Source organism: Embiotoca jacksoni, unplaced genomic scaffold (assembly GCF_022577435.1).
Source record: "Embiotoca jacksoni isolate LCO1_2020_lvr unplaced genomic scaffold, fEmbJac1.0.p SCAF_9, whole genome shotgun sequence".
Taxonomy (NCBI): Eukaryota; Metazoa; Chordata; class Actinopteri; family Embiotocidae; genus Embiotoca; species Embiotoca jacksoni.
Window position 1 is genome coordinate 20,295,736 of NW_027185447.1, and position 23,463 is coordinate 20,319,198.

Genomic DNA, 23,463 nt, shown 5'->3' on the forward strand with positions numbered 1-23,463 from the left:
GAGAGTGTGTGTGTGTGTGTGCGTGTGAAGAAAAGACCGTTTCAAAGCACTGCACTACAACCGAGATATCCTGACTCAGTCCATAAAATGGGTCACAAAGTCCTACCAACTTGATCCGAGTCCGCGGTGACCCAGGAATCACAGAACACAAACACATTGTTTTCACAGACCGAGCAGCGCCTTCAAATATCTGGTAAAAACATTAAACCGTGAATTATCCAAACAACGCTGGAGATCAAACAGCTTTCATTGTGACTTCCACTTTTATTGCTCTTTTTTAATTTTTTTTTTTTTATTACAACTATTGTCGATTGTTCTGAGCGAAACGCAACACACTTGCAGTCGCACTGGGAATAATTCAGCTTCGGCAAAGCTGGAAATGAAAATGTTGAAATGTGAAGATGTCGGCACAAGCGCCAAAGTTTTATGGCGAGTTTCAGAATTGGGAAAGAAAAAAAGTTATTGCCTTTGTAAAAGCTCACATTTGTCCTGAATCTTCTCTCCAGTTTGCCACAGTGTTTATGATGAGATGGCAAAATTACTGTAATCTCAAAGGCTTCTAACTGATTACATGACATGTATAATATAAATAATATATAATGAGTATATTATTGATAATATTTTTACTTTTAAGGTTTTGAGATTGTCTTAATTTGATTTTCCTGATTTCTAAGTGTCACTTCTGCTATTTTTATCAGGTGTGTGTGTGTGTGTGTGGATAAAGCGATATAAAAATAAACTTTTATTTAGTGTTAATTTGTGTTCATATATTTTCGACAAATTCAATGTGAACGAAATTATGCAACTCTCACAATGTCCGTCGGTGTCCTAAAATGTTGTTACTGAAATTATACATGATTTATATGTAGGAATATTAAACGTGTAGTTCTCTGATCGTTGATGAGGCTGAATGAACCACTTCCGTGTTTACATCGCAGTTTGCTGTGATTGGTCCACGAAAGAGCGCGGGAGAAGGAAAGGAAAAAAAACAACAAAAAAAAACAGGGTACGTTTGATTTGTTCACAGCAGCGCCGCCGCGACTCAACTACTTTAATTGTGCCAGTTGCAGTAATAAAATGGCGGCGGAACGAGTGATTAACCGAATAGTCAAATAAACCACGGTGCTTCAATTAATTAGCACAGGTTAAATTTTTTTTTTTTTTTTTAAATTATAAAAATTTGGGATTATTTTAGATTTTAAGTCTCCTTTTTCTACCATTAAGACTATTTAAACCTTGAATTTAGCTCATATTGCAGAAGGTTTTCCACACGTTAAGACGTAATATTTCTGAGGATGATGTGATTCATCCATAAATCCGTTTTTATCTTTATTGTAAAAGTTTGACATCTTGCCATTAGCGCGACACCTTCAGTAAATCCAGAAAGCACGGGGACTTTACTGAGAGCCGGCTCTCTTTGCACTTTACCCACTATGTCAATGACAAAGCTGCCTGCCAGCACCATGAGACAGCACCTGATAAAGATCCCCTCTGAATGGAGCTTCAAGCTGCAGCCGTGTTCGGCCTCTGGAAAGAGACCCGAGGCTATCAATCACCTGAAATAATAATTCAGCCGTCTTCATTTCACCGGGAGAGTTGAAAGGGTTGATGTGTGTGTGTCTCTTTTATCTCGGGCAGGAGAGCTGGTTAGACGCTCACCTCTCATGACACTCCATCAATACTTTAAAGCCAGTCATGTTTTTTTTGATGATGCTGGAGTGAAGGAGGCCCGGAGGCGCTTTGTGGAGGATCTTCTACATCAGAGACTCTCACAGTGTCGTCACGTGTAGGTGCAAAGCTTTGTATTATAGGTGTAAGTATTCTATAAGTATATTATATAGTATAAACTGTGTATTAATATTGTAAGGTGTAATAATTGTTTGGAACGTATTCGACATGACAAACACAGTTAAATGAATTTAAACGTGTTCTTGATTTATTCATTTGTAAATATTAACTGTCAACATGTCAGCTATAATTTAATACTGTGAATACATTATATTTATTTAACAACTTCTGCTGCTGTCAGACATTTCTGCTTGTCTTCAATAGTGCGTTTATCCAATGATTGATGGTTGTGTGAAAATGTTTTAAGTTTAGTGATCGGACTTTTGCAGCATTCGCCTTCCTTAAAAGTTTATACAACAGGTCGGACCGATCGTTCCGTATTCATCGGATCAGTAGTATTTAACTTTTGGGAGGACGCACATCATTTCAAAGAGGAGGTTGGCTCCAGTCAGTGCAGTGTTTCCTGTTAAAGGGGGGGGGGGGGGGAGAAGATAAATAAAAACTTGTAAAATAATAGTAATCAGACAAGAAATGCGACGTGAAACGTACCCGTGGTGTCGTAGGGAGGAGACACCTCCACCAGATCGCAGCCGACGAGGTTCAGACCACGACAGCCGCGGATGATCTCGACTCCCTAAAACCAATCGAGAGAACAGAAACGCATTAATATTCATACAGCAGAGAAGAAAAATGACTAAACAACTTGTTTCCAGTCGCAGGACTTCAGTTGTGAAAAAAAAAAAAGAAATAACTGCATCTCGGGTACTTTTGTTTTGATTTTTCAAATGTTGCATTTATGGAAGTTTATTCTCTTTGAAACACAGTCAACAAGAAAAAGGTGATAAACTCAAACAAATGATGATTTTATTGTCATTTTTATAAATAAATAAATAATAATAATAATAATAATAATAAAGAGAAAGTAAGTCCAAAGAGAGATGATGTCAGAGACGGGTGGACAATAATGCAAAACACCTACAAAGAAGTTACGTCTGCTGAATATTAGCTTTTGTAACCATCCTTTACTTTTTCAACGGAGGAATGATATTTTTGTTGAATTAAATGACTGAAAAAGCTAATTTTTCTTGTGTATTTGTTTATCACCTTCATCCACTGGCACCGTTTCAAAGAGAATTTAAAGTTTGCTTGTCAAAGCCGTGTCGAAAAAAAAAAAAAAAAACAGCCAACGACTTCCACTGGATGTATTTGTTTTTCCTCACATGAATGTTGTTGTAATTCGACGTGTGGAACTGGTGGAGTAAATGAAAGTCTTTTCACGCCACGTTCACCTGTATCGGAGTGAGCCCTGCTATCTCCGGCGTTCCTGTCCCGGGAGCAAAACCCGGGTCGAGAGCGTCGATGTCAAAACTGAGGTACACCGGGCCGCTGCCCATCTGACCTCTGACCTCCGCCATGAGCGGTGCCAGAGATTTGAACCAACACTCCTCCGCCTGGACCACACGGAAACCCTGCAGAACAAACAGATAAGAAAGGTTTGTTAAAAGACTTTCACTCTTTTTTTTTTTTTTGCTTTATAAAGGGACGTTATGCAACGTTATGACTGATTAACAGCACAAGATTACCGTACTGGAGACACGTCCTTCAACTTTTGTCTGTTTCCATATCATTTAAAAACAAACCAGATATTTTATACTGAGTTTATTCAGCATGAATGAATGAATGCAGCACTTAATCTAGAGCGATTATTTGATTAATCTAATCATGATCGATTGTTTAATAATTTCATTTTCCAAGAAAGAAATTGAAGGTTTTTCTTTGCAATATTTTAATTAAAAACAAAAACAAAATTTGGGGTTTTGAACTGTTGGCAGACAAATATTTTAATATCTTGGACTTTTGGAAACTGCGACGGAGGTTTATTTCTTTTTCGCTGACATAAAACATTTAAAAAAAGAAACGAGAATAAATGACAGATTAATAAATAGTTCAAAAGGTGATTTGTTGCAGCACAACATCAATATAATCAGGTCGACTCGCCTCAAAGAGCCATTAGTGGAACCACCGAGGTGTTTTTTTAATGAACCAGCGATGAGACATAATGACACTTCTTATTACTTATACTTTATATTGTTCTGAGTCATGTCCCTGCTGTATGTAAACCACGGCGGTGTGGCAGGGTACCTGCGCCCGGCTCCATTCGTACGAGTCCGGAGAGTAGCCTGAACCCCGCAGGCCGATCTGGACCACTCTGCTACAGTCCAGCAGTCCTTCCTCCACGCAGCGTCTGAACGGCGTCCCGTGGCCGATCTTCTCCCCCAAGACCACGTCACTGGTGTCGGCATGAGCATCCACGTGGACCAATCCCACCGGGCCGTTCCTGACAAACGAGCACAGACCGGACCGAATGACGGGCGAGGACGCGGTGTGTGAAATGCTTACGAGGCGATTCGTGTTGAATATTGGCGAGGGGTGCGTTAAAGGGGCGTGCCAGCAGTATTATGAGGAGTATTCAGACTGAAATACAGCGGTGTGAAAAAGGGAGCTTTATGACGTCTGATAAAGTGACATTACTTAAACAATGCATCATGGGAAATGTGGGATTTGCAGCCTAAGACTAAAGGTCAGGATCTCTCGGGCCTCTGCTGCGTCTATTTTGACCAATCTTGTTTAGAAAATCTGTCTCTTCAACATCAGGAAGTCCAATACTACATTTTTTTTGAGTGCCTCCTTAAGTCCTACAGCTCATCGTGAAGCAAAGCACATAACTGTCAAAAAAAAGTTACAGTTTCAGACAGTTCATACTGTCAAACAAAACAAAAAAAAAGTAAATTATAGAGTGGCTCCAGCTTATTAAACCTCAGAATTTAATGCTCTGTTCTGTTATTTAAACTGAATGTCTCCGGGATGCAGTTAAAAGCCAGAATAACTAAAGAGTAATTCAAGATGAATCATTAAGCTTCAGAGGTTTTGTCTGAAACTCGTTCATGTAATCGTAACGAGGGATCATTCAGATCGGGTGCGATGAAACAAACTTACTTCTCCGCGACAGCCTGCAGGATCGGGTACGCAATGGTGTGATCGCCACCTGCAGACACCAGCATCTCCTTAACGTCTGACCATAAATTGCACACGCTCTTCACTGCATAGGGCTTTTTTTTTTTTTTTTTTTTTTTTTAAATGGCTAATAATTGTGCAGATATTGCAAAGCATGCATATTTTAAAATATAAGGTGACAACTCTGGGACGTGTTGTTTCTCACCCATAGTCAGAGGGATGCAGCCGGCGGCCAGGATCTTTCTGTAGGCCTCCCTGATGCGCCTGCAGGTGTCCTTCAGGTCGTACACGTTCACGTTCACGTCTCCGATGTCCGCCACCATGAGGGACTCGTAAGGTGCTGCTCTGGTGCCGCTGTTGTAAGCTCTGAGAAGGGCAGACTCCACTCGGATCTGCCGGGGACCAAACCTGTGCGGCAGGTGGAGGGAAGAAAGTGGATCATTATTGTTAACAAAGTAAAAGTGTAGCATTTAAGTATAATGTTGGGGTATTTTAGTCCGTTCGTACTTCATACTGATATAATACTGCGCCGCTTTTCTGAGGAAAATCGACGCTACATTCATCTGAAAGCTGAAGCTACCGGTAACCTTTCATATAAAAGATTTAAATATGAGACACAAGTTTATAAATATGAACAGTAGCTGAGATACCTTGACAGAAAAAAAAAAAAAATTCGACTTATGCAGGTATGCATTTGACACTTATAATAAATTTCGGTGCAACGACTTTTGCGCTTTTATTTAGAAAAAAATTCTAAATTCAGGAAATAAAATTAAAAAAAATAAAATAAAATAAAGAAAAAGGATTTGTACTTTTACTTTTTTTTTTTTTTAAATACGTCACTACTTCTTCCACCACTGATTTTGAACTCTGCACAGACGTGTCCGACCTGGGAAACACTTTAAAAGAAAAGACTGAAATGATCTTTATCAAACAAAAAAGTAATGGAGGATCTTGTTGCAATGCATAAATCTATGACACAATGTGTTGAGAAAACTTTTGACCCGGGCCTGCACACTTCTTAACAGCACCTCGCTCCGGGTCGGTTCGAGGTCCCGGTATCGATTGGGACGCCGACGAACGCTGCATCCAGCCCGTCGGCGGTCTCCTGGTGGGGCAGTTTGGCCATGGTGGGGATCCCGGACACCCGAGCCACGAACTCGGCGCTCGGTGGGACATTGTAGGGTCTCCCCGAGCACTTTCTGTTCGGACTCGTGCACACGCCTCCTCTCTTGTTTCGGTGAAGAGTCCGAGTTTGTGGTGGCTGCGAGGAGAAGAAATCCGCTGCAGCCCCGAAAGACGGCGAAACAACAGCGCGCCTTAAATTCACGTTTCTCAGGATTAAAAACATTTTTTTTGTTTGTTTGCTGACTTCTGAATCAGCTGGTGCAGCTGCGGAGGTTTGACAGAGACCAGACTGTTACTGCTGCGTTTGGGGGTCTTGCGTCAGCTCGGAATATTCCATTTCAAAACAAACGCAGGTTAATGACACCAAAGTCTGGCAGTATTTAATGCGATTAAATGACCGTGTATACCCTGATTTATCGAATGCACCACGTCCATCCCTCTGTTTTACACAGTAGCCTACATTACACGTCATATCAGTCAATGGATAAAGTTTATTTTTGGGCGGTGTTGAAAGTTACGACCTGGTTGTGAGCCTGAAGGCAACACGGGTCCGTAAATCAGTAACAGAGCTGGTGGGAGGGGCAGCTGAGGAGGGCCATTTCTGCCACAAAGAAAATCCAAAGTGCATAACATACAAAAAGTATACAAAACAATGAGTCAAATTCACTATAATTAATTTGGAGTTTTATATCAAATATTATTAGATACAAAGTTGAATTCTTCAAATTGTACATAGCTTATCCTCATTGACTTAAACAAAGTAAACTGTCATATAAACCTAAATAGCCCCACGTGCGACACAGAAAACTGTTGGGGCTATTTGTGTTTAATAATTAAACCCTTATCGGTATGTTTCTGTTTTGTTTGAGGAATATAAATGAATGTGTTCAACTACACCACTAGTACCGTTACTTTATTAATCGGAGTGACTGTGAATGGTTTTATTTTGAAAGCACCGGAACCGTTAAGGGCAGGCCAGGTGAATCTAGGCTGTAAACCACAGGCTGTATATGAAAGCTATGCACATTATGAAACTGTATTCTTGCCTGGATAATGCATTTGTTCCTCGCTGGCAGTTTGAATCTGAGTTGTTTTTTGTTGTTGTTGTTGTCTCCAAGTCTATAAGGACAAATGGCCACCACAAAAAAACCCAAAAACACAATCAGGACCTTGCAATATCTTGTTTTTTTTTTCTAAATCCTACTGACAAAATGTCATTAGCGAAACAAAATGTGCCCAGATCCACAACAAAACTATAGATCACTGTAATTTATAACAGGGCTTAATGTGTAAATTCACATTTTCCCATTGTTGTTTCTTTTTTAAAAAAAATTAGTTGTAGGTTTAGTCGGTGCATCCCTGAATGCATCCCTAAATCCTCCATATGAAGCGGCACTGCGGGACCTGCAGGTCGTACGTCTGATATTTTTGGGAAGGGGGGGGGGGGGCTGCTGGGTGTGAAACGGTTACTGCGGCAGATGGAGGAGGGGCTCTCAGTCCGTGCCTCTGCGCACTCCACCTGTCCTCCTCAAGAGGCACGATGCGGCGCGTCATCACAGCTGCCTCCGCCACCGCGCGCCTCAGACGCAAAACGCTGCTCAAGACTTGTCTCATTACATAATATAATATCGACGAGCCATCATGGTAAGCTCGACTTATATTTCCTACGTTTTATTTGAAGATATTATTGTTTTTAAGAGTCGAACCCGCACCGACACGTAAAGGAGGTCGTCCTCCGGAGATGTTCTCCATCGTCTTGGGCAGGACGTGGAAAACGAAAGGGTGTTTTCGTCCTGCAGCCTATTATGAATATAAATTATTTAATTGTCCAAAATAAATACGGTGAGACGTTGAAAACTCGTCTGGGTTCGCATTTAACGAGTGAAAGCATTCCTGCACGCAAACGACTAATCCGTTCTCCACATAACCCTCGTAAATCAGCTTAGATACCTTTGCTTCATCGCTGCTTTCCATCTCACTTCGTTTCCAATCTGTCAGCCTCATTTTCTGATCCTCCACGGAGCTGTTACATAAAGGACATTGCATCAATTCAGTGCATCTTTTTTTTTTTTTTTTTTTTTTACAGATAATTTCATATCAATTAAGAAAATTCTGCCGTTTTATCCGCTGCATAAAGCACCGCCATATAAATCTCTTCTTTATATGTTGTAAAAGATATAATACAATCAAATGAAGTATAAATTCTCTTGCACATAACCGCAAAGGAGGATCTGAGCGTGTCGTTTTAAAGGGACAGCACGCTGCAACACGCCTGACCCAGATAATCCCCTTCTCTACACTAATCCTATGCGCAGGTGGCAGTTTATTGCAGGGTCTTCTGTAAAATAACTGACAGACTGAACCTCGGTTATCGCAGAAAATAGACGATGCAGTTGTTTAAAAAAAAAAAGAAAAAAAAAGAAGTGTTTAATCTTCTCTGTTTAATTAGCAGCATTTTTGTTTCATCTGGAGATCAGCGTCTTTCGTCACAAGCGCAAGACTCGCCTTTTTTTTTCTTTTTTCTTTCTCTAATCCAAATCTTCTCTCTCTCTCTCTCTCTCCTCCAAACCCAGCGTGAGTGTATTTCCATCCACGTTGGTCAGGCCGGAGTCCAGATTGGCAACGCCTGCTGGGAGCTTTACTGCCTGGAACACGGGATCCAGCCCGACGGGCAGATGCCCAGCGACAAGGCCATCGGCGGAGGGGACGACTCCTTCAACACCTTCTTCAGCGAGACCGGCGCTGGAAAACACGTCCCCAGGGCCGTCTTCGTGGACCTGGAGCCCACCGTCATCGGTAAACCCCCGGAAATATCACTGCTGCTTCTTAAACGCGTTTAATCCGAGGCTTTAATCGCTTCTGATTGCTTCTGCCTCCTTAGATGAGGTGCGCTCGGGGACGTACCGCCAGCTGTTCCACCCCGAGCAGCTGATCACCGGCAAGGAGGATGCCGCCAACAACTACGCCCGCGGACACTACACCATCGGCAAAGAGATCATCGACCTGGTTCTGGACAGGATCCGCAAACTGGTGGGCAGAAGAGAGGAAGAAGAAGCACAAACGACCTCCTGTAACCGTACCTCGTGTCTGACCGCCGTCTCTCCCTCTCTGTCCTCAGGCCGACCAGTGCACCGGCCTTCAGGGCTTCCTGGTCTTCCACAGCTTCGGCGGCGGCACCGGCTCCGGTTTCACCTCCCTGCTGATGGAGCGTCTGTCCGTCGACTACGGCAAGAAGTCCAAGCTGGAGTTCTCCATCTACCCGGCGCCCCAGGTGTCCACCGCCGTGGTGGAGCCCTACAACTCCATCCTGACCACCCACACCACCCTCGAGCACTCGGACTGCGCCTTCATGGTCGATAACGAGGCCATCTACGACATCTGCCGAAGGAACCTGGACATCGAGCGTCCCACCTACACCAACCTGAACAGGCTGATCAGTCAGATCGTGTCCTCCATCACCGCGTCCCTCCGTTTCGACGGCGCCCTCAACGTCGACCTGACGGAGTTCCAGACCAACCTGGTGCCCTACCCCCGTATCCACTTCCCTCTGGCCACCTACGCCCCCGTCATCTCTGCCGAGAAGGCGTACCACGAGCAGCTCTCGGTGGGCGAGATCACAAACGCCTGCTTCGAGCCGGCCAACCAGATGGTGAAGTGCGACCCTCGCCACGGCAAGTACATGGCCTGCTGCCTCTTGTACCGTGGCGACGTGGTGCCCAAGGACGTCAACGCCGCCATCGCCACCATCAAAACCAAGCGCTCCATCCAGTTCGTGGACTGGTGCCCCACCGGTTTCAAGGTGGGCATCAACTACCAGCCGCCCACCGTAGTTCCCGGCGGAGACCTGGCCAAGGTCCAGAGGGCCGTGTGCATGCTGAGCAACACCACCGCTATTGCGGAGGCCTGGGCTCGGCTCGACCACAAGTTCGACCTGATGTACGCTAAGCGCGCCTTCGTTCACTGGTACGTAGGCGAGGGTATGGAGGAGGGAGAGTTCTCCGAAGCCAGGGAGGACATGGCCGCTCTGGAGAAGGATTACGAGGAGGTCGGGGTCGACTCCATCGAGGGCGAGGGAGAGGAGGAAGGTGAGGAGTACTGAAAAAAAAAAAAGGAACACGAAGGAGCCGGTCGAACGTGAAACACCAACGAGTTCCTAAATACACTCCAAACAGAAATGTTTGCCTATTAATTACCAGTTTGACTGTAAATCACTTAATGCCAGCTCGGCTCTGTCCTAAATAAAGTTCCCGTCATGTGAAGTTGTTTGTGTTTTTTTTATGAAACTATATATTTTTTTTACTTACGTTTTATTGTCTTAGACGTAGTTCCAGGTGATAAACATGAATTACTTTAAAGAGTTGCTTGCGCTCCAAATATCTTACTCTCGTAATAATACGTGTCAAATACAGAAACATGCAGGATGATGCACTCAAAACGGTCCGGGAAATAAGTGTGAAACGCTGGAACGCTTTCCACCCCAAACGGTCGCCATCTTGGCTAAGTAGCGGGGGAAGGGGGCGGGGCCACCGACCTAAAGAATTTTCAAATTAAGGCGTCTGAGGAAGCTGCAGCGCTTCCTGTTCCTTTATCGAGTGTGTCAAGCAGATGGCACAAAAACAGGTTGATTTCCGGGTAAAGTAGTTAAAGCTGCAGATATTTCGGCTTGCTACACAAGCAACACGTAAGAGCACCGTTTGTTAGTGTACTGAGGGACGTGCGTCATTTAAAACACAGCAACTGTCTCTGTATAAAGTAAGTAATGTCATAAACCTGCGATTTCTACAGTGATGCTTTTAGTTTGTCTTAAACCTTAAGAGAAAAACAAATTCCACAGGAAATCTGAGAGCTGGAGGAGAAAAACATTGCAGCGATGTGTAGTTTCAAAACCTCCGTCAGGGCAAGTAAAACCCGGAGTTTGACTTAAAAAAATGAGGCTTTGAGGTTTCATCGTGAAACAAACTCTCGGCGAATTTACATTCATGCAGAATAATTGTAATGAAAAGACTTCGACAACCCATTCAGAGCAATTTCAGACTCTTGTATTCTGAAACACAGCAAGAAAATCCAGCTTATTAAAATATTTCTCTCAAATCTTCAGTATGAAACCGTACACACGCGCACTATTGATTTTGAATCTCCGATTATTCACACAGCTTTGGGATATTTAAAAGATGCACGTTGAGGACTTAACCGACTAGTTTTGATTGATGATTGTGGTAAAGTGCGAAGGGTTTTAGTCTCTATATTTAATTTACAGTAATATAATTAGGTATCATGTAAATAAGCTGGCAAACAAACAAACCTCAGCAGAACAGTCACTCTGAGAAACATGGCCGCCATAAAGCGCAAACAGGAACAAAAAACAAGCCACACCCACATCCTCAAAGTCAGTCAATACTGTGTACGACTCATCCAGATCATTGAGATTATTACGAACTCATGTTTTAGGGAGGTTTTTTTTAAAGTTTATACATGTGCAGAATAAATGTGCCTGAAACTTTACCAGCTGTTTGATGGGAACACTCCCCGTTTGCTAACTGCTACTCTGTGAAACGTCACCCTACACAGTAGAGTCTAACGAGTAACAATCCTTTGTTGTACTTTTATAATTTAAAATATCTACATTGGCGTCCACCGAGCAGAAGTACAAAACGTGGCGTGTGTGTGGCTTTTGCCCGGAAGGAAATCTTAAAAAGTGCATCGGAGCTTGCGAAAGAAAATCTCCTCTCTTTAAGAGGGTTACCGGGAGCCGTCGGGGTTTTAACATTTCCGTCTGCTTGAGCCGCTCGGTGCTGACAAACAACTCTGATTTAGGGAGAAAAATCAAACACGGGGATACGAAGGTTATGTCTCTGAACTGCTGCTGATACTGTAGTGATGCTGAGTGGAACTGATGTACAGGAATATATTTACGGGTTGGTGGGAGGTGAGACACATCAAAAGGCTGAATTATGCCATTTGATGGTTCACAATAAATACTGGAATAAAGTGACAGTGATGGACACCAGTGGACGAGTATTGTGCTTTGGCTCCCCTACGTAGCGATAAGATGTTATGGCTACTGCTATAAACACTCCAAATAAAAGATTATTGATGAAAGGAAGTATTTACTCTACGTTCCCTGTTTATCCATGTGAAGGACTCTTAAGTGACGTGTTTGAGTGAATCTACGCCGACGTTATGCGGGCCTGGCGCTGCTCTCGCCCGTAGAGGAGGAAGCCCACGGCGGTGCGCAGGTCCTCCAGGTCCAGGTTGGACAGGAAGCTCCTCTGAAGCTCCGCCTCCACCCCGTTCCCGCCGGGTCCGCCGCGGCCCTTCAGGAGCACCACGGCGGACTGGCACAGCAGCCAGTCGGCCAGCTTCCTCATGCCGGCGCTGTCCTGATTGGCCAGGGCCCTCCGACCCCAGAGGCTGAGATGGAGCATGTTGGCCGCCACACGGGCGCTCGGGCGCTGCAGGGTGAGAAGAACACGCATGAGCACGAGTGTGATAACTCCACAAGTGCCCTTTACGATAAATACACATAGGAATGAGAATAGGCAGTCATTGGTTAATGTCAATAGATAGATGCTGATTAAAGTAAGGTCAGTCTGTCATTAACAGTGGTAGGACGAATTCTCCATTTGTGTGCCGTTAAACCAGCAGATGAAGAGTTTGCAAAGTGACGATGTCATACATTTTTCTTAAAAGTGCCAGTTAAACATCGGGATTAAAGACGACGTGGAAATGGTGATGAAATTATTACATTTCTGTAAGTTTCATCCAGCTAATTTTATACAGAAGAATGGAAATAGTTTTAACAGTCATGTACAGGCCAGGATGTAGCTAAAAGAAAAATTAGGTAGATAAGAGGCACAACTCCAAAGTGCTAATCATGCATGACACCATATTACTAAGCAAAAACATCATATCACTACAGTAGCAGTATAATGTGAGAGAAAAAATACATAAAATGTGAGTACATTCCAAGTATTTTAACTTGCACTGACCTCAAGTGGCCAAAAAAGTCAATTAGTGCAGCTTCAAGTTATTTTATATCATTTTAGAGTGATTAAACCTCATTAACAAAACTGGTCGAAATTCTTATCATAAAAACAACATTTAAAAAGAGATTTTACATTAAAACACATGCAGCCTGTCAGTTTTATATCTGTAGACTCCCTGTTGAATCACATCAATCACGTCTCCACAACCGCTGCTGTACCTCGCTGGGGTTCCTCCTGAGGAGCAGTCGTATCACGAGCTGCACATCGGCCGGAGCGCCGGAGGGCGGCGGAGGGAGCTGCTTCTCCTGGTAGGTCCGGCTGTCCAGGCCCACGGCCCGATAGAACGGGTTCTGCTCTCCCAGTATCTCATAGGAGATGGCGCCCACCGCCCAGGCGTCCGCCCGGCTGTAGTCGATCACCGCGCCGCATCCTGGCACCGCGGTGGACACCTCGCGGTGGAAACGGGGAGAAGCGATGGTGATTAAAATGTGTGTTTGAATGGGGAAAAACTCGAATTTGTGTTCATCTTCATTTATGCGCAATCCTCATTTCACAACAAAAATGTAAAATTAGGCAAATGGATTGGTTTAGTACAATATTATTTTCCAGCTGTAGTTTGAGCTGAAGCCACATCGGGTGTTGTAGATTAACAGTTACTTAAATTAATACGTAAATTAATCAGTGCAAAGTATAATACAAAGGGGCGATCAAAAAGTTTGGAGGCTGAATAATGTGCATGAAGCAGAGGGAAGCAATAATAATAAAAAAAAAAACCTGCGTTACTCACGTTCTTTGTGACCGCGGTTACGTTCGCGTACGTGATTTCAACATGGACATGGAGCCGAGAGCGCCCATCACATTTTGTGTCAAACTCTGGAAACCAGCGGCAGAAACTCTTTTGAAATGATTCAGAAACTCTACAGCAACGAGGCGATGAGTCACTGTCTTAAGGCTGAAGAAGACACGTCGGGTCGGGAGCAACCAGGCGAGTTTTCTTTGTGGGGTTTGTGCACCGTGAGCGTGAAGACTGTGAACACCAGGTGGCAGGATGGCACTATGTTTTTCTCCAACATGACAACACGCCTGCTTACAAGTTTCTCACACACAACGACACAATCGTAGCTCACCGCCCTGCGACTTCTTTCCGTTTCCCCCGAAATTTGGACACAAAACGCGACGTGCGCTCTCTGCTCAAGTTTCAGGTTCCGTCATCAACGTAACTCGGGCGCCGATGTAGATCAAACGACGCAACTTGAAATCCTCACTCACGGAGGTTGCAGCTTCCCCTCTGCTCTGTAAATGCACATCGCAGTGCTGCACTCCGTTCATTTACAACAGAGGCAGTCTTTGAACTTTCTCATTGCTCCCTGTAGAGGCCAATAAGAGACAGCTCAGCAGGTGTCGGACTACTTAATTACAATAAAAAAAAAAATATATATATATAAGTTTACCTCGGGAGCCATCAGGGAAGCATTCCCCCCTCTGCTGACCCAGACACTGTTGAAGGGCAGCTGCATGCTGGAGTCCCCTTGAGCCAGACAGCAGCCAAAGTCAGTGATCACCAGACGCGGGCAACCATCTGCATCAAAGCAAAATTATTTGAGCAGATCCGACAGAAACAAACCTCAAAGTTTGAACCGTCGTGTCACAGACTGGTCGTTTTTTTGGTTGTTTTTTTTTTCCTGACCCGAGTCGAACTCCAGCAGCACGTTGTCTGACTTGAGGTCCCTGTGAGCGACGCCTTGTCTGCACAGGTGGTCGACGCCCTCGAGGAGCTGCAGCACCATCAGGGCGCCCTGCCGGCGGCCCGGTGTGGACGCCTGCAGGTACTGCCGCAGTGTGCAGGGATAGCTACGGCGCAGACGACAACAAAGTTACGAGGTCTGCATCCGTAAGTTCAGTTAGTGACTGATAATGACTTGTTGAAAATTATAAACCTCTTAAAATGAAGCTGGTGACCAAAGATATGACCAACGAGGGTGAAACGTGTCTTACTTCTTCATGACCAGGAAGAGAGTGCGATTGTTGCCCAGGCCGGCAGGGTTGAACCTGGCCGGCAGCATGTCGGGATACTCCTCCCGGGCACCCGGCAGCAGCGGGACGTCTGCAGTGAAAGCCCGGTACACTCGGATCACATTCGGGTGGGCGGACATCCTTTTGGGCAGGACTCCAAAATGTCTGCATGTAAAAAGAGATGGCAGTCATTTCTTAACATGTTTCCTGTCAGTACCGCAGGACAAGGACGAAAGCGTGAGGATGTAATATGTACCCATCCAGTGTTAGTTGTTTTTTTTCCTGCTTTAGGACCAGAGGACCTGCAGGCACCAGCTCCTGGGACATGGACTTTAAGATGGCCTCACTTGACGACCCGGTCTGCAAATACACGGCATAAAAAAAAAAAATTTAAAAAAATACTCATCAGTGCTGTTTTTTTGTTTGTTTTCTGACAGAATACCTAAATTAATGTGGGAAATCCTCTGGAACTAAATCTGCTGCCGATTGCTCACCCCGAAGTTCCACATCATCTTGACAGCCAAAGGGAAGTTTCTGAGCGAGCAGCACGTCAGAAACCGAGTCGGCCGACTCTCCTCTTCCTCGTCTCTCATCTGCACCGGCGAGGACTCCCTGTCGCTCTCCGTCGGAGGTGCGAACGGAGCTGCAGCCTCGTACACGGCTGCGTTGGAGCCTTTCCCGATCTGGTTCCCGATGATGTAATCCTCCAGTTTATGTCCGCATGTGAATGATGGCTTGAGTGGGCTCTGGAACCTTTTCTTCCTGAACACGGCCTGCGGGTGAGAGAAATGATATTTAAGACGCAGGAAGGTAGTTTGTGTGCACAACCCATCCCGTCCTGAGTTCATGCGAAGGATAACAAGATTCCTTCGAGGAAACATTAAGTGTGCAAAGTTTCCAAAACTATTAAAAAGAAACAAAAATGGAGTGAGTCTTTACATCGTAAACAAGCTCTTCTTTAAATAAAATTCAAACCCAAAAAGCATACGCGCTCCTTGGAGTCATGTGTTACGATAACTGGAGAACAAAAGAAAAAAAAATCAATACACTGTAGAATAAAATTACTTTGAAGAACACATTGGGGGGGGGGTTTACCAAAGCTGTATTTGATTTCATTAAGACCCATTACACTTAAACCCCTTTTTTTCAGCCCAATTAAGGCTTTTGAAGCTTTAATCCACAAATAATTGATAAAATATAACAACACCCAGCTGTAACCTTTTCATTCCTCACCACAAATAGTCGTCATTAGGCGTCTTCCCTTTTAATAGCACGAGGAAAGCAGGTTGACAACTTTTACACAAGTCAGGCATCCTGAACTATATGAACTCCATAATAAGACTGCAGTGTTGGAAAAAGTATTCAAATCCTTTACTCAAGTAAAAGTAGTATTTAAACAGTGTAAAAGTACTTCATTAAAATTAAACTATTTCTTAGGTAGATGTGCACAAGTATTACAGGCAAAACATATTTAAATATCAAGATAGTTATGCAGAATCTCGTGTCACATTACTTTAAACCCATAACAAGGTAGATATCACATAACTTTATCATGCATTTATGTAAAATCTTGATCCGTAAAGAGATTAACATATTCAATGTGTAATATTTATGTATGGACACCCTACCTGGATCTCCTGGCATGTCGCCGCAGTCTTCCTGTCATCCTCAAGCTGTTGCTCGATGAGCCCCACGCCGAGGCCGAAAGCCAGGAACACGGCCCTGTTCCGCGGGGAGCCGCCGGCGAGCCTCCTCCCGAAGCCGGCGGACTGAAGCTGAGCCGCCAGGCCCCTCAGAGTGGTGCGATAATAGCGGTACCGAGACGGCAGGAAAGCCCGAGGCTGAGCGGAGCGGACCGACGGGCCCGCGCGGAAACGGTCAGCTCGGAGCTTCGCTGCGACTCGGACACCGGATTTAAGGAGACCCGGCTGAAAGACGGACCGGCCCAGCGCGAGCCCCCGGCTAAGAGCGTGTTTCACAGACATAATTTACCCAGAAAGGTAATTTAAGCCGTTTTAATTGTCTTGCTCCTGCCTTGCCAGTCAGTCAGTCCTCAACCCAGCAAAGACACTTTCGCGTAAACCAAAACAACTGCCGCTGCGCTTGCGCATGCGCGGCGGTTACAGCCGACCTTCATCCAGTTGAGCGCTGTACTCATTTATAATCTATGTGATCATTATCTGGTTTAATTATAAACACACCCAACCGAGTTTAAAATTACGACATAATGGATTTTGCGTTAATATTAATGCTCATTTCAGAACATTAAAAAGTTGTTGCGTAACTTCAACACGTGCCAATCAATTCTTCATCTTCATGAGACTGGAAGGATTAATATTGCATTGGTCATCATAAACAGACCTCCTTTTATGAAGGCCTTTTGGGAAATGTTCCCCACAGTTAAAATATTCAATCAATATATTTCATCCAGTATTATGTTATGTCTCTTATAAAAACCTACAGTAGACCTGTGTGTTTTTCACTTTATTAATTCTATGAACTCTTCTGAGCTCCCAGATGTGCATTTTTTTTACCTGTTGTCTGATTATAACTGAAATAATGTATGTTTAATCCTAGTTATTTGCACTAAATATGAACTGGATGTAGGTGTAGGTGCTATATAAATACTTTTTACACAGAGAAATGCACACATTCAGTGACATTTAGACCTCTATAAGTTTGTGATGTCACAAAACTCATGCTCATGATACATGAACACTAAATATGAACTGGATGTAGGTGTAGGTGCTATATAAATACTGTTTACACAGAGAAATGCACACATTCAGTGACATTTAGACCTCTATAAGTTTGTGATGTCACAAAACTCATGCTCACGATACATGTCCGCCCTCAGCCAGGCACAGCATCCAACCGTTTATATTGGAAGAAAACACTGAGCAGTCATTTCGTCATCAAGCAAGCAAGATACAAGACCAAAGAAAACCTGTGATTGGCCTGGAAGTATGTCACTCAGAAAAGAGTCAGCCAATCAGAAGAGACAGTCATTGATATCAACGTGCTTTAAAGATACAGACACAAAACAGCCTGTTCTAGGCAGCGCACCAGAGAAAAGCTTGACATAAGAGACGTAAAACTATATTTAAATGTTTGTTTTTTAGACTTAAAACCAATTTTTTTAAGGATTTCGAAACTGCAAATAAAACACAGGAAAAGTGACATTTAACTTTTACTAATTCTACCAATTAAAAACAAGAAAAACAATTACAACAATAATTTTTTTGACGTGTCCGATTTCCCTATTAGAAAAATGAATGAGTGAAAATCAATTTATCATAAGTATAATAACACATGTCCTTATATTTAGAAATGACTAAACCTGTGTATTATAAATTGCAATTTAACTAAATGTGTAAGGTTACATTCAGTACGATGCAAAAGCACAAAAGTGGTAGCAATTACATTTTTAACTTTAAAATATGTCACTGAAAATAACGTTGAATCAGCTGTTGGTACTTTTAGGTCAAAAAGCATCGTGGTCTGTTCATGGTGAGCTGTTAATAACCCAGTTGATCCATGGGACGTAGTTCCTCACTTTGGCGTAGACACCAGGGAAGTATGAATTTGCACAGCCGATGCCCCAAGAGACGATGCCCTCGAAGTAACCATCGCAGACGAGGGGACCACCGGAGTCACCCTGTGGGTCAGCAAGATAAATCAGAGGATGTTCAACACGTTTCCGGTACGAGATCTTTCCACCGCCAGTCTCGAATGGGTTGTGTGTTAGGTTGCAGTATTATCTAAGTGTTAAAAAGAGTTGCTTTGGGCCAGACTGAAATATCTCAAATGACCAGATCTGTCGTGATATTTTGTGCAGATGTTCATAGACCCGAGGGGATGGATACTATCTTTGGTGACCCCTGGACACTTTCTGTTGTACAACCACAGACCGTATATAAAAAAAAAATAGACGTGGCATCCGTGATGTCATTCATGGGTTTCCCAGAAAGCCGTCTGCGGGGGATTAACAGCCTCAAGTGGCCCCTTGGAGAACTGCAGTTTATGCCACTTCTGCGTTAGCATCGTCTTCCAGCTCCAGAGGTTGCCGCTTGAGTACACGAAGGTGAACATTTTGGTTTGGAGTGAAATGTCTCAACAACCAGTGCATGGGCGGTCCATCTGCAGGTCAAAATTTGTATTTGTCTACAACCAAATACCTGCAAAACTAGCACTGACGTTCTGAAAAAAAACAGCCTTAGCGGTAATTTATTAGTGCTAATTAGCAAATATTATCATGCTAAACTAATGCTTATTCCATATCATTTAACATGCAACACAGAAGTATACATTGCATGGAATCAGAGCAATAAAAAGGGGAAATGTGAATTTTAAAAATAGTGTGTGTGTGTCATAAAAGACCATATTATTACGTAGTAATGTACCTGGCAAGAATCCTTGCCGCCAATTCGAGCTCCAGCACACATCATGTTTGAAGTGATCCTTCCCCAGTAGTACCAGTTGCAGTAAGGAATTTCTCTTACGTCCACGGCCCGCAGCACAGGGGAGAGGGTGTAACTGTACACATGCGTCACCCCCCAGCCGCTCACCGTGCACATGCCTCCTACAGGAAGGGTGTTTTCATCAGGAAGTTGAACTGGCTGGACGTAGGCGTTCAGCTGCGCCGGCTCACTCAGCTGCAACACAGATCGAAGTTACACCCAACAAAACTGCGAGATTGCAGAGCGAGCGAGCGAGCGCAATCATTCGTCTAATAAGTAGGGGAGCGAGGAGCGTGTGCAGACCGCTCACCTTAATGAGCATGATGTCATTGTTGAATGTCCTGTAGTTATAGTTGTGGATGTGTATCTTCGACACGTTGAAGACCTGCTCGAACCCCTCCGTTACGTACAAGTTGTGTTCGCTTAACACCACCGTCATCAAGTGGCTCCTGATAGTTATTAAAAAACAAACAAAAAAAAACAGTGAAATGACAGCTTTACATCTTTCAAACATTTTATATCAGCACAATCAATTAAAAAAAAAAAAAACCCACAAATTCTTCTCCAAACATCCGTGTTAATTATTACGTGGTGCCGTCTGGTGTCAGTACTTACGGCTTCCAGCAGTGGGCAGCAGACACCACCCACTGTGGGTCCACCAGGGTTCCTCCACAGTAGTGTTGCCCTTTCTCATTCTGCAGGGAAGCCTGATACTTGATAGAGTAGGGCTGCACCTCGTGACCCCCAATGATCCTCGCCTTAAGCGTCTCTGAACACGCCAATAACAGGAAGAAAATGAGACTTTTGAAGTGTTCATGATCACTGTGATTTTCTTTGGTATTGAAAAAAAAACACATCACGAGGGAAATTACATTACATAACGTTAAAGAATAAAAAAAACAAAAAAAAACGGTGGTATATTCAGTTAAAATAGGTCAGGGAAATGTGTGGTTTTATTATCTCAACGCAGAGGGAAGGCTGAAGGCATTGTTGCATTCACGTCACCGAAAATATGATATATCAAAAATCCTGATTGTTTTCACTCTCTTGTTTGCCGTTACCTCTAAAGTGCCTTTCAATATGACAATGCATCTTGAGTGTAGGATTTCATATCCTTTGTTATCTGCCGCGGACCAATTTTTTTTTGAAGAATTAAAGAAACTTACCTGATAAATTACCTGAACTTGCTGAGAAAGACAACAGCAGCAACACAGTGGAGGTTTGCAATACGGTCATTTTACCTGTAATGCAGAAAAATGACTTTTAGCAGCTTTTATGTACAGTTTAGATTATAGAAATAATTTAATTGCTCAGGATCAGACAACCCTAATAAAACTTGATTATCTTCAAGAGAAAAAAAAAGAAGTTGGACATTTTTACATTATGTATTCTGATGTCACAGAAATGGCTAAAATCGTATTACAGTTCCCGTAATGAACTATAATTCATTTAAATTCGATGTCAAAAGTTTTTCCCTGCATCAAAAAAATTTAACAATGACTCGTCATTACGTTCTGCTGCTATTATTTTGAAAATATTGTCCTTAATGACCATTTTAATGCCATTAACATGTATTCGCTGTAATTTGGTAACAACGTTTTTAATTTGAATTGAAAACATACAGCGAAACTTGATCAGACTATTGAATATTGTATATATAAGTTATTAAAAAAGGTTGGAAGGATCTTCTGCTCACCTGACAGTCCAAACACAGGAACCTTCAGAGTATCCAAGTGATGGGGCTGATGCCCTCACGAAGCCTTTTATAGTGAAACTGTATCCTTGTCTAGATCTTTTGTTTAAATTATCTTTTCGTCTTGTTGTGTTCTGTGAACATCTCACGGAGCAACAATGAAACTGACCTACTACATGACAAAGCTGAGGCGTTCTTTTGAATCATGTCCATTTCTAAGCTCTAGTTTTCTGCTTGCACGGCAAGTATTTAGGTTGGGAACGCCTCTATACACTCATCTTCATCACGACCAGGTTATGGACAGAACAAATGTATACAATCTTGTTGATTGGACGAAATTTGCTCGGCTTCGCTTGCTTAATTTGAATTTCCTACATAATTATGGACCGATATACCAAATTTAAAAACAAAAAAGTCCCAATGGGGACTTCGTTTGCGTCACTGAACTATCGGACAGGAACAAAATAAAAAAAACAGCAGCCTGTTTCGTGGTTTAACTAACTGTATATGGATTTTACCATGTTAAATACTTTATGCTGTATGTCTTCATGCAAACACAAGGGACCCAATGAAAAATTATCTTCGTATAAGGAACTCAAATCATAATCGGGTAAAGATAATTATTTCTTCACCGAGTTCCCTTTTAAGATCTGTAAGAGTTACATAATGTATGAGAACATGCAGTGGAGAACCCAGAGGACGTGAAGGCTTTATGATTCTCACCTGGGAGTGATGATTCTCCGTTTATGTCCTGACTGTACATTCTGTTCCTGAAAATACAAAAGGGATCAAAAACTACAGGCAAACTTTCTGTTGTCGAACACCTCCAGGTTCAATTACACACAAGTGAATTACCTTTTAGCCAGAGATATTGTATGCGATGATAATTTGGCTTCAAACTTTAACATGGGGAAATATTATTCAGTAAGGTACAAATGGGCCCAATAGCACAATTAACTAATGCACTAATACTACGCTACTTAAACTCGTACTGCAGCAATAAATACAGAAATTAACACATTTACTACTTTTCTAGCTCTTATTTTGGGAAACACTAAATATAAACAAACGTGATTTCCCAATTATTTAATTAGTTGATCAACAAAAGAAATTTTATCAATGAAAATTGAGTGTCCGTTGAAGCCCCTATATTTTGTAGATTAATCAATTAAAAAAAAATTGTCGATTTCATGTAAAAAAACATTTATTTTGTATTATTGTTTGGATTATTCATTATTTATAACTGAGTAGAGCAACAAACCGTCACGTTTGAGGCGGGGGCACCAGAGAAAAGTTTGGAAAATAAGTTTTAAAATGATGCCAGATACCACTACAGGCTTTTTATGATAGATCAAAACATCATTTAATAAGAATTGACCTTCAATAGGAACACTCAGTCAACCTTTGCTGCATTTTTATGTATATTAATAACTGTAAAGAAAAGTATTACCCTTCCTGTGAAATTCCACTAGCTAACTTAGTTATTATTGATAATTAAAAAACAGTCAATTAAAAGAATGAAAATCTTGATTTTTGTTTCTTGTTCGAACCTGGTAATACGTGCGTGTACTTTTCACGCAAATGTGAGGCAAAACGTGACACTGACGCGGTGTCCTCTACTGGACTGACAGGCGGATTACACGCTTTGGCGCTTTTTGGCCCGCACGCATTATGCACCACATTGTTCTGGGTTTATATTCACCGATTTGTATCCCTTCATCCAGCTACCACCGCCGCCGTTGTTGGAACTACACTTAGAAACTCGCGTTAGACCTCATCACACTTAGCCAACCCCCCCCCAGGTCGCTGACTGGCTGCCCTTCAGAGTGGCCGAGCGAACGGGGCTTCGAGACTATAATCACAGCGACGAGCGACAATGTGAGCCAAAAAAGTGGGCGGAGCCAGGCTAGAATTACAGAAGCTTTCATCAGGAGGCCCGTGCTGAGTCGTCAGTACCGAGAAGTGACAATAGCGATGCTGGCAGTGGCAAGGCCTCCGCGTCACTCCGATCTACAGACTTAAAACCGAGATTATGTCAGGATCTTCATGACTCCCATCGAAGCGTTTTGTTACAGAATCGTGTCCAAGCGTCAGCAATTAAAACACATTAACTTCTCATCCGCAAATCCTCAAGTAAAAATTTTGTGACGTTGTGCAGAGGTAGTAAAGTCAAACTAATGCTAAATATGAAGATTCAGATTGTAAAATTACTGAGCAGTACGTACACATATTGCATTTGTATATATTTCAATGTTTTTGTCAATATTTTTAAGTCTTATAAAGGATTCATGACTCTTTTATAAACAGTTAACTGCTTGATAACAGTTAACATGTTGTTATCATATTTCCTTATAATGGGTTACATTACAGCTTAAAACTT

At 42.8% G+C, this 23,463-nt stretch overlaps 4 protein-coding genes across 7 annotated transcripts in view; 1 reads left to right on the plus strand and 3 right to left on the minus strand.

Annotated features, from left to right (window-relative positions):
* Positions 1-1,914: 1,914 nt before the first annotated feature.
* On the minus strand, positions 1,915-7,387 carry agmat (agmatinase (putative)). Of its 2 annotated transcripts, none has more exons than XM_069141387.1 (7): positions 5,835-7,387; positions 5,074-5,211; positions 4,786-4,821; positions 3,931-4,126; positions 3,078-3,257; positions 2,338-2,422; positions 1,915-2,251 (listed from the first exon to the last, which is right to left on the minus strand). In XM_069141387.1, the coding sequence occupies exons 1-7, from the start codon at positions 6,152-6,154 to the stop codon at positions 2,178-2,180; spliced, it is 1,029 nt and encodes a 342-aa protein (XP_068997488.1). In that variant the 5' UTR covers positions 6,155-7,387; the 3' UTR covers positions 1,915-2,177. The 2 variants fall into 2 exon arrangements, with proteins under 2 accessions (XP_068997488.1, XP_068997487.1); XM_069141386.1 differs by having other exon boundaries at positions 4,786-4,834; positions 5,009-5,211.
* A 100-nt stretch (positions 7,388-7,487) lies between these two features.
* On the plus strand, positions 7,488-10,190 carry LOC138193383 (tubulin alpha-1B chain-like). Its single transcript, XM_069141384.1, has 4 exons — positions 7,488-7,575; positions 8,505-8,727; positions 8,813-8,961; positions 9,050-10,190. Exons 1-4 carry the CDS (start codon positions 7,573-7,575, stop codon positions 10,028-10,030), a joined length of 1,356 nt encoding a protein of 451 aa, XP_068997485.1. The 5' UTR covers positions 7,488-7,572; the 3' UTR covers positions 10,031-10,190.
* A 758-nt stretch (positions 10,191-10,948) lies between these two features.
* pink1 (PTEN induced kinase 1) lies at positions 10,949-17,032 on the minus strand. Its single transcript, XM_069141383.1, has 8 exons — positions 16,559-17,032; positions 15,425-15,703; positions 15,187-15,290; positions 14,913-15,095; positions 14,605-14,768; positions 14,369-14,496; positions 13,136-13,366; positions 10,949-12,383 (listed from the first exon to the last, which is right to left on the minus strand). The coding sequence occupies exons 1-8, from the start codon at positions 16,913-16,915 to the stop codon at positions 12,099-12,101; spliced, it is 1,731 nt and encodes a 576-aa protein (XP_068997484.1). The 5' UTR covers positions 16,916-17,032; the 3' UTR covers positions 10,949-12,098.
* Positions 17,033-18,186: 1,154 nt separating this feature from the next.
* Positions 18,187-23,463, minus strand: part of LOC138193071 (trypsin-3) — a 57,196-nt gene continuing 51,919 nt past the window's right edge. For all 3 annotated transcript variants that reach the window (XM_069140870.1, XM_069140872.1, XM_069140871.1), the window contains exons 3-8: positions 21,807-21,853; positions 20,557-20,631; positions 20,006-20,159; positions 19,701-19,839; positions 19,334-19,585; positions 18,187-18,588 (exon numbers count right to left, since the gene is read on the minus strand). In XM_069140870.1, coding sequence (XP_068996971.1) covers positions 18,436-18,588; positions 19,334-19,585; positions 19,701-19,839; positions 20,006-20,159; positions 20,557-20,631; positions 21,807-21,846 — 813 coding nt within the window. In that variant the 5' untranslated portion in view covers positions 21,847-21,853 and the 3' untranslated portion in view covers positions 18,187-18,435. The remainder of the gene's footprint in view (positions 18,589-19,333; positions 19,586-19,700; positions 19,840-20,005; positions 20,160-20,556; positions 20,632-21,806; positions 21,854-23,463) is intronic.

Bases quoted from the DNA above. Each gene is read 5' to 3' on its own strand.
- agmat (XM_069141386.1), bottom strand. From the start codon at position 6,154: ATGTTTTTAATCCTGAGAAACGTGAATTTAAGGCGCGCTGTTGTTTCG. The intron at 4,835-5,008 runs GTGAGAAACAAC...TGGTGTCTGCAG, and splicing joins CTGCATCCCTCTGACTATGG to GTGGCGATCACACCATTGCG. The intron at 4,127-4,785 runs GTAAGTTTGTTT...CTCGTTTGTCAG, and splicing joins CTGCAGGCTGTCGCGGAGAA to GAACGGCCCGGTGGGATTGG.
- LOC138193383 (XM_069141384.1), top strand. The intron at 8,728-8,812 runs GTAAACCCCCGG...CTGCCTCCTTAG, and splicing joins CCTGGAGCCCACCGTCATCG to ATGAGGTGCGCTCGGGGACG. The intron at 8,962-9,049 runs GTGGGCAGAAGA...CTCTGTCCTCAG, and splicing joins TGGACAGGATCCGCAAACTG to GCCGACCAGTGCACCGGCCT.
- pink1 (XM_069141383.1), bottom strand. From the start codon at position 16,915: ATGTCTGTGAAACACGCTCTTAGCCGGGGGCTCGCGCTGGGCCGGTCC. The intron at 14,769-14,912 runs GTAAGACACGTT...TCTGCGCCGTAG, and splicing joins CTCTTCCTGGTCATGAAGAA to CTATCCCTGCACACTGCGGC. The intron at 14,497-14,604 runs GTCAGGAAAAAA...GCTTTGATGCAG, and splicing joins GCTGCTGGAGTTCGACTCGG to ATGGTTGCCCGCGTCTGGTG.